At 41.5% G+C, this 16,716-nt stretch overlaps 1 protein-coding gene across 2 annotated transcripts in view; it reads left to right on the top strand.

Moving 5' to 3' along the window:
- ROR1 (ROR family WNT receptor 1) overlaps positions 1–16,716 on the top strand; it is a 665,735-nt gene that overhangs the window by 625,607 nt on the left and 23,412 nt on the right. For both annotated transcript variants that reach the window (XM_085602387.1, XM_085602388.1), the window contains 2 exons: positions 1,241–1,486; positions 3,571–3,782. In XM_085602387.1, coding sequence (XP_085458513.1) covers positions 1,241–1,486; positions 3,571–3,782 — 458 coding nt within the window. The remainder of the gene's footprint in view (positions 1–1,240; positions 1,487–3,570; positions 3,783–16,716) is intronic.

The following is a 16,716-nucleotide window of genomic DNA, read 5'->3' as shown; positions in this document are numbered from 1 at the left end:
GGCACCAAATGGTGGTCGACAGCAACCAAAACAGGAAGAAAAAAAAAAAAACTAAGACAATTCCGGACCTAACCACTAGATGAGAGAATAATGCACAGCATGTGAATCCAGAATATTCTTCAAGCTGCAAAACTACTCCTACTGGTAAGTAACTATTTTGTTACTTCATTTGACCTGCAAATAAATACTTGCTTGTTTTTTGTTTTAAAAAAGTCTGAATATTAGTGCTCAGCAAGTAAACAGGAGCTTATGCTACTGTTTACCAGGGGGCAACATGTAAAGGTCAAGAGGACCGCAAGAAGCCGCTGGGTCTCACTTCGAGTATCACTGATCTAATGTCTGCCCCTGATAACTATATAGAAATATTAAACATGAATATGAAATAACTGCTTTTTTATTTAAGTGAATCTATATCATATTTCATACACAGTATGATGGATGTGTAGACAATGGAGGATTAATTGTTAAATCTTTTTAAATCTCACATGCTTAAAAGTACACAATGTTTTATATTATATAACATAAACTTAAAAGTCCTCACTGAACATGAAGTCTAGCAATGTTCAGTAGCAGAAACCTAAACAATTGCAGTGGTGGCTGGCATCTACAGGAAAGGAGGGGCGGGAGTGCACGCATGCAAAATAAAACAACAATTAATGAAACGTACCTGAATGCGACGTCCTCTGCTGCGGTCCTCTTCTCCCTCAGGAACTGGATGCAGCAACTCCCTTGACCAATCCCGGCACTGCTCTAATGCTGTTAACCAGCAGCATGAGAGCAGTGCCCCAATTGGAGGGAGCGGCCTCTCTCGGTGCTCCACAGCGCTCTGGAGGCCTGCACTTGCTCTAATCCAGCTGTCTTAAGGCAGCTGGCATAGAGATTTTTAAAGTGCACGTGTGGCTGGCTGTCCCAAAACGGACGCCCAAAAAGACGTGCACTTTAAGCAGGTGCATAGACAACCCGGCGCCCTCCCTGCTGCTGTCACTCAGCAACATCCCCGCCCCCATCCTGATGCTCTCTACGGGACCGTGGATGAAAAATAAAATGGTGATAAATTGCCGTTTTATTTTTCAGGGATTTGGGGGGATTTTAAGTGGGGTGATGCTCCTCCACCCCAACGGAGTAGCCGCCCCTGAATAATTGTCAGATGGTACTTTGGGAATTTCTGTTCTGGCTAAAGGCAAGGGTCAATGAGCTACAGAGTCAGAGAATTTCAAACTATTTCATTCATATTTTTCAGATCACAAATGCTACAACAGCACTGGAGTGGATTACCGTGGAACAGTCAGCATTACTAGGTCGGGCCTGCAGTGTCAGCCCTGGAATTCCCAGTATCCCCACACTCACAGCTACACAGCCCTCAGGTACCCGGAGCTGAACGGGGGACATTCCTACTGCCGGAACCCTGGAAACCTGAAGGAAGCCCCATGGTGCCTTACCTTAAATGAACATGTCAAATCCGACCTTTGCGACATTCACACATGTGGTAAACATCATGCTATTTCTGTTTAACATTTAAATTGGAAAATGGTGAAAACTTTGTGAAACAAATACCTGTGCTACCCACAGTATGGCAACACTATGGGCATTACAAACAGAAAGGCTCTCATGTATTGTATTGAAAGTAAAGGTTCAGTAAAAAGGGCACATTACGTAAATAAGACTACAGTGTCATTTTTCTATGGGAGGAATCTAACTAACATATCCCAAGATTTCAACTCACAAAAAAAATGATACTATAACGTATGTATGCATTTTCAGAGAAATTAACATGGTTTCTACAATATCATATACGTGTGTGTGTGTGTGTGTGTGTGTGTGTATATATATATATACGCACATATTTTAATGTTTATGTATATAAGCACATCTATATATCTATATATAGGCCTGGTCAATGACCGTAAAAAGCGGCCTGGCTTGCAGGTAACAGCCACATCTTCCGGAGACTTCTCTAGCGCGGGGACACACCGATGGTGTAATCAAGCGCTCTATAACAAAATAAAAATAAAATATATAGATCTGTTTGTATTCCATGATTGGTGCCTTTATTGAACAAAATACAGTTGTATAAAACCTGAACATTCCAATTAGAACTGCAATCACTGTCCATTGTTAACTGGACCTGGAAGAGAGTAGCTTCAGCTATCTCCCACTTCTACAAACTGAAACATGTTTTAAGCAAAGCTTTTCTAAAAATCTGCGTTCTTAAGTACATATTTATTGTCCAAGAACCTATCCATTTTCGAAACTAGACTCTTGGTGAAGCTGCTGTTACAGGTGAAGGGTCCTGAGTGCAAGATGTATGCCACTCCTAAGTGCCAGGCCTTCCAGCCATCCCCAGAGTGTGAGGCAAAAGATCTTTTACAACTGGGGCTGGCTGCTGGGAAGGTGGATGTAGTGTATCATAATACAATAATAATTCTCTGAAACAACTTTGCTATGGGAAACCTATGCTCATAATCAATTAAAAAATATGTTTAAAATACTCATAAATAGCCTGAAAACGAAACAGTTATTGGAGAGTTATAATTAAGAAACAAAACCAAAAACCAACTATAATTGCCACGTTATAGTTACCATAACTCACAGAGCCGTGCACTGTAAATGGCCTCAAACATGGCATCACGGGTGACATCTAACTGGCATCACCAATAACAGCACTGAGATCATGTATGACATCACAAATGGCATCATTAGTAAAAACAATAACATTATTTCTGCCCTATTATATTCAATCAATATTTAAATTATAATAGTAATTGAACACATGTTAAATAAAAGTAACTTGTGATCATGCACTATACTGATGATAATATGATTTGTAGGAAAATGAATACTAATAACAACAATTATAGAAATACTACCTAAATTGCTCATTATTATATTATCCCTAATAGAAATTACATGATTTTTAATGTCAATACTAAAAACAATATCTACAGCAATAAATATATTTCTGTTTTTGATCATTATAATAATTATTGTAACATCAACAATGCAATATAGTCCAATAATTATAATATTTATAGTTTTATAGTAATGTGAACGAGAAAAATAATGATAAAAATAGGATTATGTTCTAGCATAAATTCATTTGCAGACCTCCATAAAACCTATGATTCTTTTGGAGCATCTGTAAACTATGTACTCTGAATGCCCCTGCTTTGCCATCACCCCCCGCCCCCCACTCTGTTACTATGGTTTTGTGCATTTAGTATATTGCAGGTTTATTTGTTTTTGGGAGTGACATGTAAGTTCTGTAAAACAACCTATTTGCAGCCCCCTTTTCAAAACAGTCTTATCATGTTCTTTCTTTTTGAGCAGCATCTATATTACGAAAATGACTGATGCACATTTGTACCATTTGTGTGGTTTCGTGGCACTGTCTGAGTCTGGGCTTACATTATGGTTGGCACCAAATATTGATGCAGACTATTTGCCATTCCACTTACTGCTGTGAGGATGTGCAAACGTTCCCTTTGACAGGCAATGCAGAGGTCAACATTTTGTTTATTGAGTTATTCATCCATATAATGTCTAACATTGTAATGATATTTTATAATACAGATTCCAAAGAAACCAAAGACAAGAGTAAAATGGAAATTCTCTACATACTAGTGCCAAGCGTTGCCATCCCTCTAGCCATCGCTCTCTTGTTCTTCTTCATCTGTATCTGCCGCAACAACCAGAAGGCCACGTCCCCTCCAGTTCAAAGGCAGCCGAAACATGTCAGGGGGCAGAACGTGGAGATGTCGATGCTTAACGCTTACAAACAGAAGGTAAAGCTAGCATTCTCAGAATTCAGGTTTAATAAACAGGGAGAGAAAGTAATGTTTTTGGTCTGGGAATGAAGCGCCACCAGGTATGTTCAGCTTCAATTCACAAAGAAGCTACATTTAACTGTCTTCAACTTTGGTTAAACTGTTTCAAGTATCGGACAGCTTGTGTAAGGTAACCAACACATGAATGACAGAATACTGTGAGTTTTGTGGTAGTGTTTTAGATGGCACAAGAGTGTGTATGTAGGGCTGCATGCATGTCATAGCTTCAACATTTTCCACTCCTTCTGCTTCTATTTCGTCCAGTGAATACACTTGCACATTGGTTGTTTCTTCAGGTGAAAATAATCATGCTCCATACTTTAACTGGTTCTCCAGTGGGCCTTAGGGCTGTGTGAATTGAAGAACATTGTATTCCATCAATTATTTTAGCATTTTTATATCACCCCTGTACCAAGCGTGATAAGGGCACTTTAGATATAACCCAACAGTTATACCTGCGTATGTGTAGGAAAACCCTAGAAAACCACAAGCAAACTAGCAACAATCACAAAGTAAAGGTGCACCTTTGGCACACAAAGACATCCTTGATTCAAGATAACAGTGCTTACACTAATGTATATTATGGGCGGGAAGAAGGCTGTCAGTGAAGGAGTTTGTCAAACCAGTGAGGCTTGAGACGCTTCTATTGAGCAAGGAGATTGGACTGAGTTATAATACTGAACAATAGCGCGTTCAAGGCAGTTGCCTCAGCAGCAGTGAAAGGGTCGTTTTATTACAAGTGATGTTCTGCATCTGGAACCTTGTATGACCTTAATGACATTGAAACCATCTTAGTATGTTATTAGCAGTCAGACCATCCATCAAAAAAAAGATTAGCAAACTTCGATAGGTCACTTATTTGTATTGTATTGTGTTTTGGGAAGTAATCACTCTCTTTAAATAACAGAGAAGTCACGGGCATATGATATTTACATTAAATACATATTAATCCCTTTTTTCATCCAAAGCATTCAGAAAAATATCTCATTCAATAATTTAAATGTATTTAACTTATAGTTAGAGATAATTTCAGCCTTTGCATTTTTCACAACCATTCCTGGAGCATATTAAGGGCTCTGTTATCAGCTGCTTTCAGAATGCCCTCACCTGTTTCTTAGTTACTGTCTTTAACAGACACAATATCCGAAATAGGGTGAATCATAATTTTCCTGTTTTAATTCTAGCAGGTCATGCTATAATGACCTATCGGTGTTCGTCATGGTCAGACCATTACTCATGTACATAGACTAGTGAGTGGAAATACTTTAATATCATAATAATGTCATCTGAAAGAAAACAAAAAAGCAATTGAAATGTTTTAATACTGCACTATAGGAATATTTGGTGCTTCGGAGAGAACACAACAGACTTCCTAAGCAGTATTAAATACATTTAATTTGTATAAGTCATCCTCAATAATAGAACAATTTATTTCAGCGTTGTACTGCCAATGGAAGAGTTAATGGTTTAAACCTAGATGAAAAATTATCCAAGACTAAATACAAGTATAGAAGATCTACCATTAACCCAGTAAAAGTGCCTCAGGTGAGGTGGTTATGAAGCCGTTCCGCCAGGGCTTCACACTAACATTGGTCACAGGTATGTGCATGTTTACACAGAAATTGGTCCAGCAACAAAATAGAGGATTTTTCACATAGTGAGTTGTACGGGTTTTCAATTCTTTGACAAGAAAAATAAGAAAGCCGAAGTAAGTAAGCAAAGTCACTTCCTATAACATTACATATATTTGGAATCTACATTTTTTGACATAGATGCTAAAAGCGATGCCTACCTTTTTTAAACATTGACACATTATGTGATAATGATGAGACTGGTATAGTTTCCTTAGTGTTGTGCTGAAAATCCACCTTATTTGTAAGTTGGAATGAAGGTAATCGGGGGTTTGGCACATCTTGCAGTGTTCCACTGATTACTACACAGTGTGTTGTAGCAGTAGATAGGCTAAGTGTGACTCAGGCAAGTGTTTTTCTTTACTATGTTATGTTGATAGTGTATACTATTGTTAAAGATTCATTTGAATACTGAGGGTCCGATTGATAACTCTGGACAGGCAGGGCTGCAACAAGCATATGGGACCCAGCCTTATGGGGCTTTCAGCGCTTCCCTCATGTGCAGCGACAATGTACTGGTATGTAGCTAGCTCCTGGCGGAACAGCTACTGCTATAGTCAGGGACCAATTTACAAAGGGATTGACAACTCTTTTAAGTTAAGTCTGTTCTTAGTTTAAGCCTAACTAACCTACCCTTCATTCTCACTCACTCTTAATCTCACTCGCATTCAATATTATTCTCACTAACTCATACTTTCTTACTCACATTTACTTGCACTCACTCTTACTCATTCTCACTCTCACTCATTCTCACTCACAGTTACACTCACTCACTAGCACTCATTATCACTCACACATATTCTTAAACACTCATTGTCACATACCCACACTCTTTCACTTGCAGTCTCTCACTTGAACTCACTCATATTTCCTTACTGACTCTGAATGAACTCATTTTCTCTTACTACCTGTCACTGGCTAAACCACTTTCTCTCACGTGTGATCATACATGCACACCTGCTCTCTCGCATAAACACACTCTCACCCACAAGCGCAACCACAACATAAATTTACAAGCATTTTGCTTAACTTACCTTTGCTGCCAGTGACGGTCCAGTTCATTCAACTGTGCTCCATTTTGGGAAAAATCGAGTGTTATTCAGTAACAGAAAAAAAGGAGTGCAGGGCAACAGGCGGGCCTATAATGGTGAGCCGTCCTTGCAGTTCTTATCACTAATTTCACAACCTCTGCCACGAGAGGTGGAAAAGGCAGTGCCAGGGTTCCAGAGGGCAAACCAGGGGCCCCACCCCGAAATGACGTCCATGCCTTAGACTGTCTTAAGGAGTAGTCCTGAGTGAGTGGAATTCACAAAAAAGATATTTACAACTATTTCCATACCAGTAAGCTTGTATATTTTATAAATACCCCTAAAGTACACCTTTTTAGGACAAATATATGTTCTCAATTTTAGGAATGCTTTTTTCTCTCACTTATAAATATTTTTCGTTAACATCTTACTCCACCACTGTGTGAAAATTGAGGTGTCTGGTGCTCCTTCCCACACGTTCCGGGAGCAGTTACAGCTTCATCTTCGAGTTGTAATTCAAGTTTGCAGATACGTGTTGGAAAAACAGTTAAAATCAGCCGCAGCCCATGCAGGTAAGTGCGGTGAGCCGGGTTGGTGGGGGGAGGAGGGGGGAGGGGAGTCAACCGAAGACCACGAGGGGAAATTTAATAAATAATTAGTTTTCCCTCGTCTGTCGAAAGCACCCCACCTCCCCCATCCCCCGCCAACCTGGCCACACAGCTCTTGCCTGCACGAGCCGCGGCTGGTTAAAATGTTGGTGAATATCAAAAGGTTACACATGTGAACCAGGCTTGCATGGACTTTCCCTAACGATTCCCTTGAGACTCCCCTGGGGATGGCAACAAGTACAAGTTGAGAGGAAACGTAAGAATGCTTACAATACCCATACTTAAGCACTCTTAACTCACTGACATACACCCCTTTTGTGATTATAGTGTAACTTAAACAAGAATAAGTTGTACCTCATATTTTTTACCCTGCACAAAATCTGCAGATGTGGACATGGCTGTGCACCTTCAGGTTTTGCTAAATGGACTATTGCACGTCTAAGTCTGAGTTGAGGACTCCTTGCCCTCTTGTGAAATGGAACCATTACTAGTGCAATAACGATCACATGGGGAAAGTCACAAAGTTGTGAACGAATGATCAATTCTTTGCCCTAAGTTGAAAGATCATAACATAGTAAAACAAGCCTACCTCGGTTTGGGTATAGCTCTTCATAGGAGGATATGCTTTCACTTTCTCTTTGTATTGTTACTCAGTTCCCTTTCAACTAAATATATAGTCGTCATTTCCTTTATTTCTCTATGCTTGTAGGGGACACAGACATGAAACACTTACACTCAGTGAAAGTTAAAATATGTACCTTACTGTAACTTGTTTACCTCATTTTTTGTTGTTTGGGGATTTCGAAAAGCGCAACAAACACACTGAAATGGTCTTTAGGCGCTGTAAAAGGAACAATTTAAAATGATTTAAAAACCGTCAGAAAGGGGCTTATAATGTAAAATAACTAAACAAAAAAACTCGCCAGAACTTTGAGAGTAACTCATCCAGACCCCACCTCGATGTCTAGGAAGCAAGCCACAGACAACAGTTGGCAGCCTGTCCAATAACGAGGAAAACATCTGGCTTGCAGTTCCTAATTTCTATTTATATCACCAGCCCTGCTCCTCTGTCCAGAGCAAAACGTATAATTTGTTTGTACTAGAAGAACAAGATTACTGACGGGAGACACACACCACCTGTCTGCTGCTTGCCACTTTCTATTCACAGTGCAAGGGACAGCAGGCCGCTGCCAATAGGCTTATTCATTTGTGAAGAGTGGACAATATTTTATGCAGGGCAGGACTGGAAACCAAATGTTTGACTTCTCAGCTGCAATATCTTTCAAACGTTCACACTTTCGAATGATGTCTGGTCGTGGCTCCCTCGGCACACGTCTCGTTTCGAAGTGAAAAAGATGAAACGAAGAAATCTGAATACGTGTCTAAATGTATCTATTGCTAGTAAAAAAAATTGTCAACCTGAACGTGTAATTTTTAGAATAAGAAGGGAGTTTGTAATCCGTAGATTACCAATAAGGCCAATTCAGCTTTCCATCCTTCCTTGGTCGGTAAACTAAGTAGCACTAGGTAATAATGCCTTTGAGTTACAGCGCTTAGAAGCGAGCAGTGTAGTATAAGTGTTATAGAAAACAAGTTATTAAGAAAAAACGATGATTTTTTTCTAGTAAATGGCGCTCGTTACATTCATTCATGATTCTTCACTATTTTTGGGGTGAATACTTTGCTATGTGTGTCAAAGATTGTTATTGGACATGGTTAAAGTTTTCAAGTTATTTGCTACCATGAAAGCATAAAAGGCAGACTCCACCATTCGTGAACAAATATTATTCAGCAAACAGAACAAACAATACCATAGAAACGTAATCATCTCTATGGATATGTTTGATCTTTGAGCTGGTCACCCATTCTGGATGGACATGTATGGCCTCCAGTGCTGTGTGGTGAGTGGAAGGTTCCTGTGCGCCCAGAATTACTAGAGTAAATTTGGGCATTTGGGCCTGGCGAGAGATATAGTTCACTCTTTTGCCCCTACCCCTCGCATGTTTTGTGCACAACATGTTAGATCCATGTTTAGGCTCTCCCTTGCCTGACGTATGCAGTGGTGAGGGCCATGGTAAAGGCTGAGTTTGGGATTAGTGGCAACCAGATCTCGAGCCTCGCCGCCGAACTGAAGGTGGTAAGTGACATGCCTATTGATCGGGACAGAGACATGGATCAACAAGATGGTGGACAAAGGCTTACATCTCCACCACACCATAGCCTTTATTGCCTATCATCTGGCTTGAAGTGCATTATGGTACAATAAAGGCAAATGTGCTTATGGCAATGTCATTATGAACAATATGAAGGTGTGTGTCTGGCTTCTTAGGAGCAAGGTGTAGATACCGCTACCAGGATGGAAGATAAAATACAACATATCGTCGTCCAGGTGAAGGTACAGTGTTAGGGGCCACCACACTCAGGAAAGTGCATATTCTGTGTGCCACTACCTAGCAGGATAAAAGTGTTACCTCAACCTCCACCATGCAGAAAAGGACCCAGGATGACAACAATGGGACAGGACAAGCACCACCTCGTACGTATGGGAGGGACACAAAGCAGTCATGTGTTGCGATGGATCAGAAATCAAAAGACAGAAAGTGTCATTACCAAACATCTTCTTCTTGAGCATCATAATAACATTTGTAAATGCTTTCAAAACCTAGAAGAGAAGCAAAGCGCTGTCGTGGAAAAAATTTGGCCCCAGGATAGCCAGATTTTGAGCTGTTTCCTAGACGCTTAATGAGAGAGAGTCTTGCATCCCCACTGCCCCACCATGCTCCATTGTGATTGGGCCATGTCCATCTCAGAGTGAAGGTGGGTTGAAGTCAATACATTGTCCTGTGATAATAGGCAACAAAGTCTGAGGTATTTATCATTCTGAAAATGAGACATAATATCTGGTTATACTCGCACCTAACAGGGAAGGGGAATGTAGCTGGTTCCGAAACCTCCAACGATACCTTTCTGAAAACAATGTAACAAAATATAGCAAAGCTTGGAGTCCAGCAAGTTACCTCTCAGTAGGTACAATGTTGCAAAGACTCCAGATTCAGATATGAGGTATATTTTCATGCCGACTATGACTGGCTGCTGCGCATTCCTTCCAGATCTATGAACATTACTCTATGTTATCATATCCTGCTAGTGCTGCTGAAAGGTCTAGTCGGAATCATCCTCATCATCAAACATATTTATTCGGCTAGCAAATGTAGCCATAAAGGTATACATAATACCATCTATCCACATCCTTGTTAAAATGCAAAAGAATGAAAATATAAGAAAACAAGCATTTGCAATGCAATAGGTCTCGCAATTGCGAGATTTTGAGCTATTGGCATTGTAAATGACACTGCCTTTTATTTATGTTTTAAAAACCTGCAGTAATAAAAGGCATTGTCATTTACAATACGAATAGGTCAAAGATTTGAAAATGCGAGACCTATTGCATTGCAAATGCTTGTTTACCAAAAACCTCGAGGTTGGCATTAACCCTTCAGATACAGTTGCGTTTTGTACCAAAAAGTAGGGGGAAGGCATGTTGCGCTGATCGATTCTGCCCATTTGAACCACTGACTGTGTATTATCTATAATAGATGAATAAGGTCGGCCCACTGTTTTTGGTTTGATTACCTACGTAAATTACACAGTATTGTGAGCAACACCCTTCTGGTGCACAGTTGCTTGACTCCCTGCCGGGACAGTGGTGTGGTGCAGCTTTGGCAGTTTTCATTTTCTTCAATCTTGGCCTAACTCTTCCCAGATCTTTGAGCAGTGCAAAAACATTTTTATATGTATTTTCTGGCTTCTCCTCTCTTACTGAAGATTTAATTCCCTCCCCTAAAATATTTCAAAGTGTTGAGACCCTCCCAGGCCCTCGGTGTAGTGAACAAGGTATGCAGGACTGCACGATCTCCTACTGCTTACACGTCGATAAGACTGTGGGTATTTTATGTGCTTGATGCAAAAGGCACCCTCTTCTAGGTTCTAACAAGGCGCAGCCACTCTGCACTAACCATCATGATACGGGGGAGTGATTCTGATCTCCGAGCCGAGTGCTGGCATCACTACCCACCGCTTCCACTGACACCCGGCTCCAGGCAATGACATGATTTCATGTAATCCTCTTGCAGCATAATGGCAGCCGCAATGTTAAACGGCCATTAAACGAATGGCAAAAAAAAGTGCTGACACAGTAATTAAAGGACACTCTCTAACGCAGCAAGCAAAAGATCCAGTCCGGATGGGCCGTCCTAGAAGGAGAAAGGGCGGTAACAAGGAGGGACTAAAAAGCCTAATTTGCAATCAAAAGCCAGCGTTTTGCATAAACAATGACGCCAGCCAATCAAAAAAATGGGCGGGGCTTCTACTGCACTTCTAAAATCTCCTCGACTACAATATGCCTCGCAGAGCGTTGCAGCGCATGTGCGCTGCAACGCTAGGCGAGACCTAAAAATAAATAACAAGTTAAAACATCTGCAAGTGCATTTTTCCCTTGCTCACTCCATTAAACAAACAAAGGTTTCTGTAGCCACTCAGCAGACTATAAGTAAGAGCCGACAGAGCAGCACATAGCATAATTACAAAGAGACCGTAAGAAATGGAGTGCAGGTATACATTTTTAAAAACATGCAGCTTAAGAATCGGCGCCAGGTATCATTGAGGGAATGGTTTATAAAACGTACAAAAAAACCAAATTGCGGTAATTTTTGGGCTGAAATTTCATTGCACGAGCATTGTTGGATAGTAGCTAAATCATATTCGCCCAGAGGAAAAGACAGGTGACATCTTATTCTGTCTATACGAAATTGTGTCAGTAAGTTCCTTTCCCGCACATGATTCACCATACCGAGATAAGGCACTATACTAGGAGGGGCTGATTGATAGCGTACTCATGCACTAGGGACTTGCTCATTTCTAATCCGGCCCTATTCAGCTGCACCCTTTCCCAGTAAAGCTGCTTGACCCAGGCTTTTTATCTCAGGGCTATTTTTGTGAGTGTGAGATAAAGATCAGGCCTTCAAAGAATGTAGACAATTGCCTAACATACTGGACCCAAAGGATTTTATGCCCCTGGTCACATGCAAGCCAATCCTCAATTATCTCCCTGTTTAAAGTGGTATGTTTATTAGCCAATATTGAGAGCCATAATAACAACAAGGCTGGTTCACTTTGAGCTGAGACATATTTAAGCTGTAGCTCCCAATAGGCATAATAATGGGAGCTACTAGGTGATAGACCAAGCAGTTGCCCTACAAAATGTATTTTCTTCAATTGGGAGGCTATTAATTAAACCTTGGCAGAGTTTGCGAAGTTCTGCGTAGTGACTAAAAACTTCGCCAAGCTGTGCGGAGTTCCACGAGCAGCACACTCATTTTTAACGCTGGGTGTTTGTCCCCCGCTGTAAAATCAGTGCGAACGGCATCTTGCTCAGTGCAAGAGGGCGCTGCTTCTTTCTGCTGCTCAAGTAAAAGTTCTACCCAGGCGGGATCTTTCTCAACGCGAACGGAAGGTTTCTCAACGTGACCGGTAGGATCATCCACAACCGCCCACGTTGAAAAATCTCACAAGGAAGTGGTCTAACGTGGGATTTTCCTCACTTGCGCTCGCCAACTTACTGTTGGCGAGAGCGAGTGAGGAAAAAACTGGATCGGAGTTTTTCAGAACTACGGGCGCTCTGTGGAGCTCAGAATGCGAAAAACTCCTCAAACTGAGCAGAATTTACCGCTCAGGCTTACTAATAATGGTCCTATAGCCTTAGATAGAAGCCCCATAGGTTAAAATTAGAATACACTTGCACTTCTATATTTCAATCTTGTCTGGGCTTTGACCAAACACGCTTCACAAAATTAAAAAGAGACCCAGTTGCTTGGTGAAACTTACTGGAACTATTTACAGTAGCGTAATGAAACTTGAGGGGGTCCCCCTGCACAGTACATGGACCCAGTAAGGAGATATCAGGCCAGGGGCCGGCCCCACGTGCACAGTGCTGGCAGGGGCTGTGGGGGCTATTGTTAAGCCACGGCCTGTTTATTAGGCAGGGGGGCCCAATTACACAGCGAATCAAATGTGGCACCCAGATTTGGGAAACTATATACCTCTTCAATAGGTTTACCCTTTATATAGATTTCTCAAATTTTGGAAGGCCTAACTGACCCCCACAGATATGTAATGTGCTTTGGTGAGGTTAGTTTTCAAATCAAGGCTATCCATATAGGCCACAAAGTCATCAATGAAACTCTTATAGCCTAGAGGTGTTCGAGAGCCGAGCATGGCATCGTCTCCATATAATGGAACTGCTAAGGGGAGATTTTTAATTGTCAACATATCTATGTCTGAAGGAGATAGATGCTTATTTAGACTATTAATACATAGTAGAAAAAAACAGTTGCCAGCATGCAACCATGATGAACTCCCTGTTTTAACTCACACATATCGGTGCACTTCCCTTCGGATCCTGCCCTTGGGCCCGAATGAAGGGCTCAAAGAAAATCTATTGATCCGGATTCCAAGCCCATGTACGCAAGGATGCTCTGTAGCTTATACCGGTTCACCTGCTCAAAAGTAGGGCTCAACTCCATAAAAAAGTAATATCACCCCCTTCTTGGTTACTCTATATTTATTAATAAGCAACTCTAGGTTGAGGCACTACTCCTGAATGCCTAAACCCTTTCTGAAGGGAAACGTCCTTTACCCCGCATGCGTTACTCCGCAGTGCCATTACCTCGCAGGATTTACACTGCAAAATCTTGTACAACGCAGGGCTTTACACCGCAAACTATTACAACACATTCCCCAAAGTAACACCATGGTGAAGTTAGAATAGTAAATTGCGTTGTAATGGTGAATGCGCTGTAATGGATTGCGTTGTAAAGCCCTGCGTTGTAAAAGATTTTGCAGTGTAAAAACTGCAGGGTAATGGCACGCGGAGTAAAAGTGTGCAGGGTAAAGTGTCCTATTCCTCCCTAAAGCCATATTGGATGGCAACATTATGCTACAAGCCTCAATACAGGCCATCATCCTCTGCGGAACTATTCGTTCTATAATTTTGCCCACAGAATCCAACAGGGAGATGTGCTGATAGCATCGGAAGTCCTGTCTATTTCCTTTCTTGTATAATGAGTCAATAACTGTGGCTTGCCATGCAGAAGAAAACGTACAGCTTAATGCTGAGTTTGGGGCATTCATAATAACAGCCACCCAAAACTCAGGCTTGGGCTCATACAATTCCATCAGGTCCAGGAGCTTTATTATTTATAGCTTTGGGCTATAGCAGCTGTGACCTCTTCATATTCAAATCTAATATTAAGAGGAAAGGAGATATCCTGGTTATTTTGTTTGGAGTCCCGCTGGGGGCCCAAGCAGTATATGGACCTGGGGTCTGAAAGGATCACCTGAATTAACTATACTTCTGTGAAATGAAAATATAGTCGATAATTGCACCCTGGCCCCAGCCATTAAAGGTAGGGGGTTGAGTCTCTTCTTTTCCTCAGATTTCCATATAATTACAAAGGTCCAATAAAATGCTATATGATTTAACCCCTCTAGCATTCATTCTGGACTGATTTGCAGACTTATCTCTGGGAAGGAATGGGTAATAATATGTAACCCAAAGCCCAGTCTTAGAATTAAAACCCCACCCAGCCATTAGTTTGAAACAATTAAGAGCACGAATCGACCTTTGCCTCAGGGGAAGAGGTGTGTCGCCGCGGCCAGGGCGACTGCCTCTGGAATCTGGGGATCACGGTTCGATCGCCGGCGGCAGATTAACCCAGCACCATGTGACTCTGGGCAGTAGCTTGCTTAATCTTCCCGACGGCCCCCAGCGCCTAGAGACCCTTATGGGTGATTGTTCGCGCTTTACAAATGTGGATTATTATTATTATCAGGGCTCCAATTGCTTTGAGCAAAGTATTAATGTTACAGCTTTTCTCTCTTTGACTGACTGAATTATAAAGATAAATCAAAAAGTAATGAAAACTCACAGAGTAAACAATCCATTCAATTGGGAAGCAAGATATAGAAGTGGAATTGGGACCACCGTACTCATCAGGATGAACGTACCAGGATAACCAGCTTGATCTGCCCATGGTTGAGGGGACTGCAGGGATGCAACATCTGTAATATCCATTCTATACAATTTATTTTATGTTCCAGGCTAAGTGGAACATGATGACATCATATTTTTTAACAATTTTTAACATATTCAAGCCAATCCACACCAGCACATTTAGAGGCAATACCAGCAATGTTCCAGCATATGATGCTAAGGAGTTGCTTCAACTGGATAAAGTTGTGACTGCCTTAGAATCTTTAATCTTTGCAAAGGCGTGAGGCCCAGTTTGTCAATCCATGTCGTTTAGACCAGAAAGTAGACACAATCGATTCCCAGTTGAGATCAAATCTTGGAACTGAGGCCTCAGAGCTACTGAGCGATCTAACTGGTGTAAATCATAGGTAGTGCAGTGGATTAATCCTCTTTCTACTATGTTTACTGAGGCCACTTTGAGAAAGGATGTAATGGGCCAGAGCAGGATATCTGAAACTGATGACCACACTGGACCACTGTTACCCACTCGGAGCCAAAAGAGAGGAAGCCTTCTGATAGTATTACTTCCCTACTGTCATTGCCATGGTGTGGCTGTGGATGGTGTGGCCGTGGACTCTTTCCTCCTCCTTTACTAAAGAAGCAGACAGAATGCCTGATACCTTGGGAGCAGAACCCTCAGATCATTGCACAGATGTGCAGTAAATTGTGGACTTCCTGACTATCACCCAACTTATTATCAGAACCTCTGCTGCTAGTGTTGTGCCTGCTGGTGCTTCAAGCATGAGAGAAGCATGGAAGAGGCAGAGTGCATGTCAGAGGAGTGTTTAGGGACAGTAAGGTATGGAGCGTAATGGCACAGTCTTGGGAAGTCCAAACCATGCCTTGGTCTTGTTTGCCCAGTGCCCCCAGGATCTGGAATGCTCTTGCAAATTCCTTGTCGCAAACCTATCATCCTTCCAACTTGCCCATTCTAACGTAAATTCGCAATCTAATGACTAACTAGGCATGGTCGCTATCAGACTTCTCCTCACTGGCTTATTGTGTGAATCCTTTCCATAACCACTTATCTATATACTGTTTCCCCCTTCCTTCTCCTGCTTGTAAGTCACTCCAGCACTTTGAGTTATGCGGTAAATGAATGAAGGTGTGTCTAATATAATGAAGGTACATGCACTGAGTGATGCTGCCTGGATGTAGGTGCATTCATAATGGTTTTGACGGAGCACGATGGAGAGCATATACTAGGGCAGTTACAGACTGCAGGTGCTTCTGTTTTGATACTGCCAGGATCAAGGCGCAGGCGGTATACTTACGCTGCATAAATAAAGGTGATGTAATATACTAACGCTGGTAGAATAAAGGTGATCGGACATAAAAGTGCTTTCAAGATGACGGTGAGGTAACTCACTTATGCTGTCAGAATTGAAGTGTACACATAATATGGCAGCGCCAGGGTGAAGGTGCATGTAATAAAATGAAACTCCCAAGGTGAAGGTGCATATACTATACTGACGCTGCGAGGATGAAAGTGCAGTTAGTATACTGATTCTGTGAGGATGAAAGTGCAGTTAGTAT

This window comes from Triturus cristatus, chromosome 4_2 (assembly GCF_964204655.1).
Source record: "Triturus cristatus chromosome 4_2, aTriCri1.1, whole genome shotgun sequence".
Lineage (NCBI taxonomy): Eukaryota > Metazoa > Chordata > Amphibia > Caudata > Salamandridae > Triturus > Triturus cristatus.
Note: the sequence above shows the minus strand (reverse complement) of the source record. Positions and strands in the feature narration are given on the sequence as shown.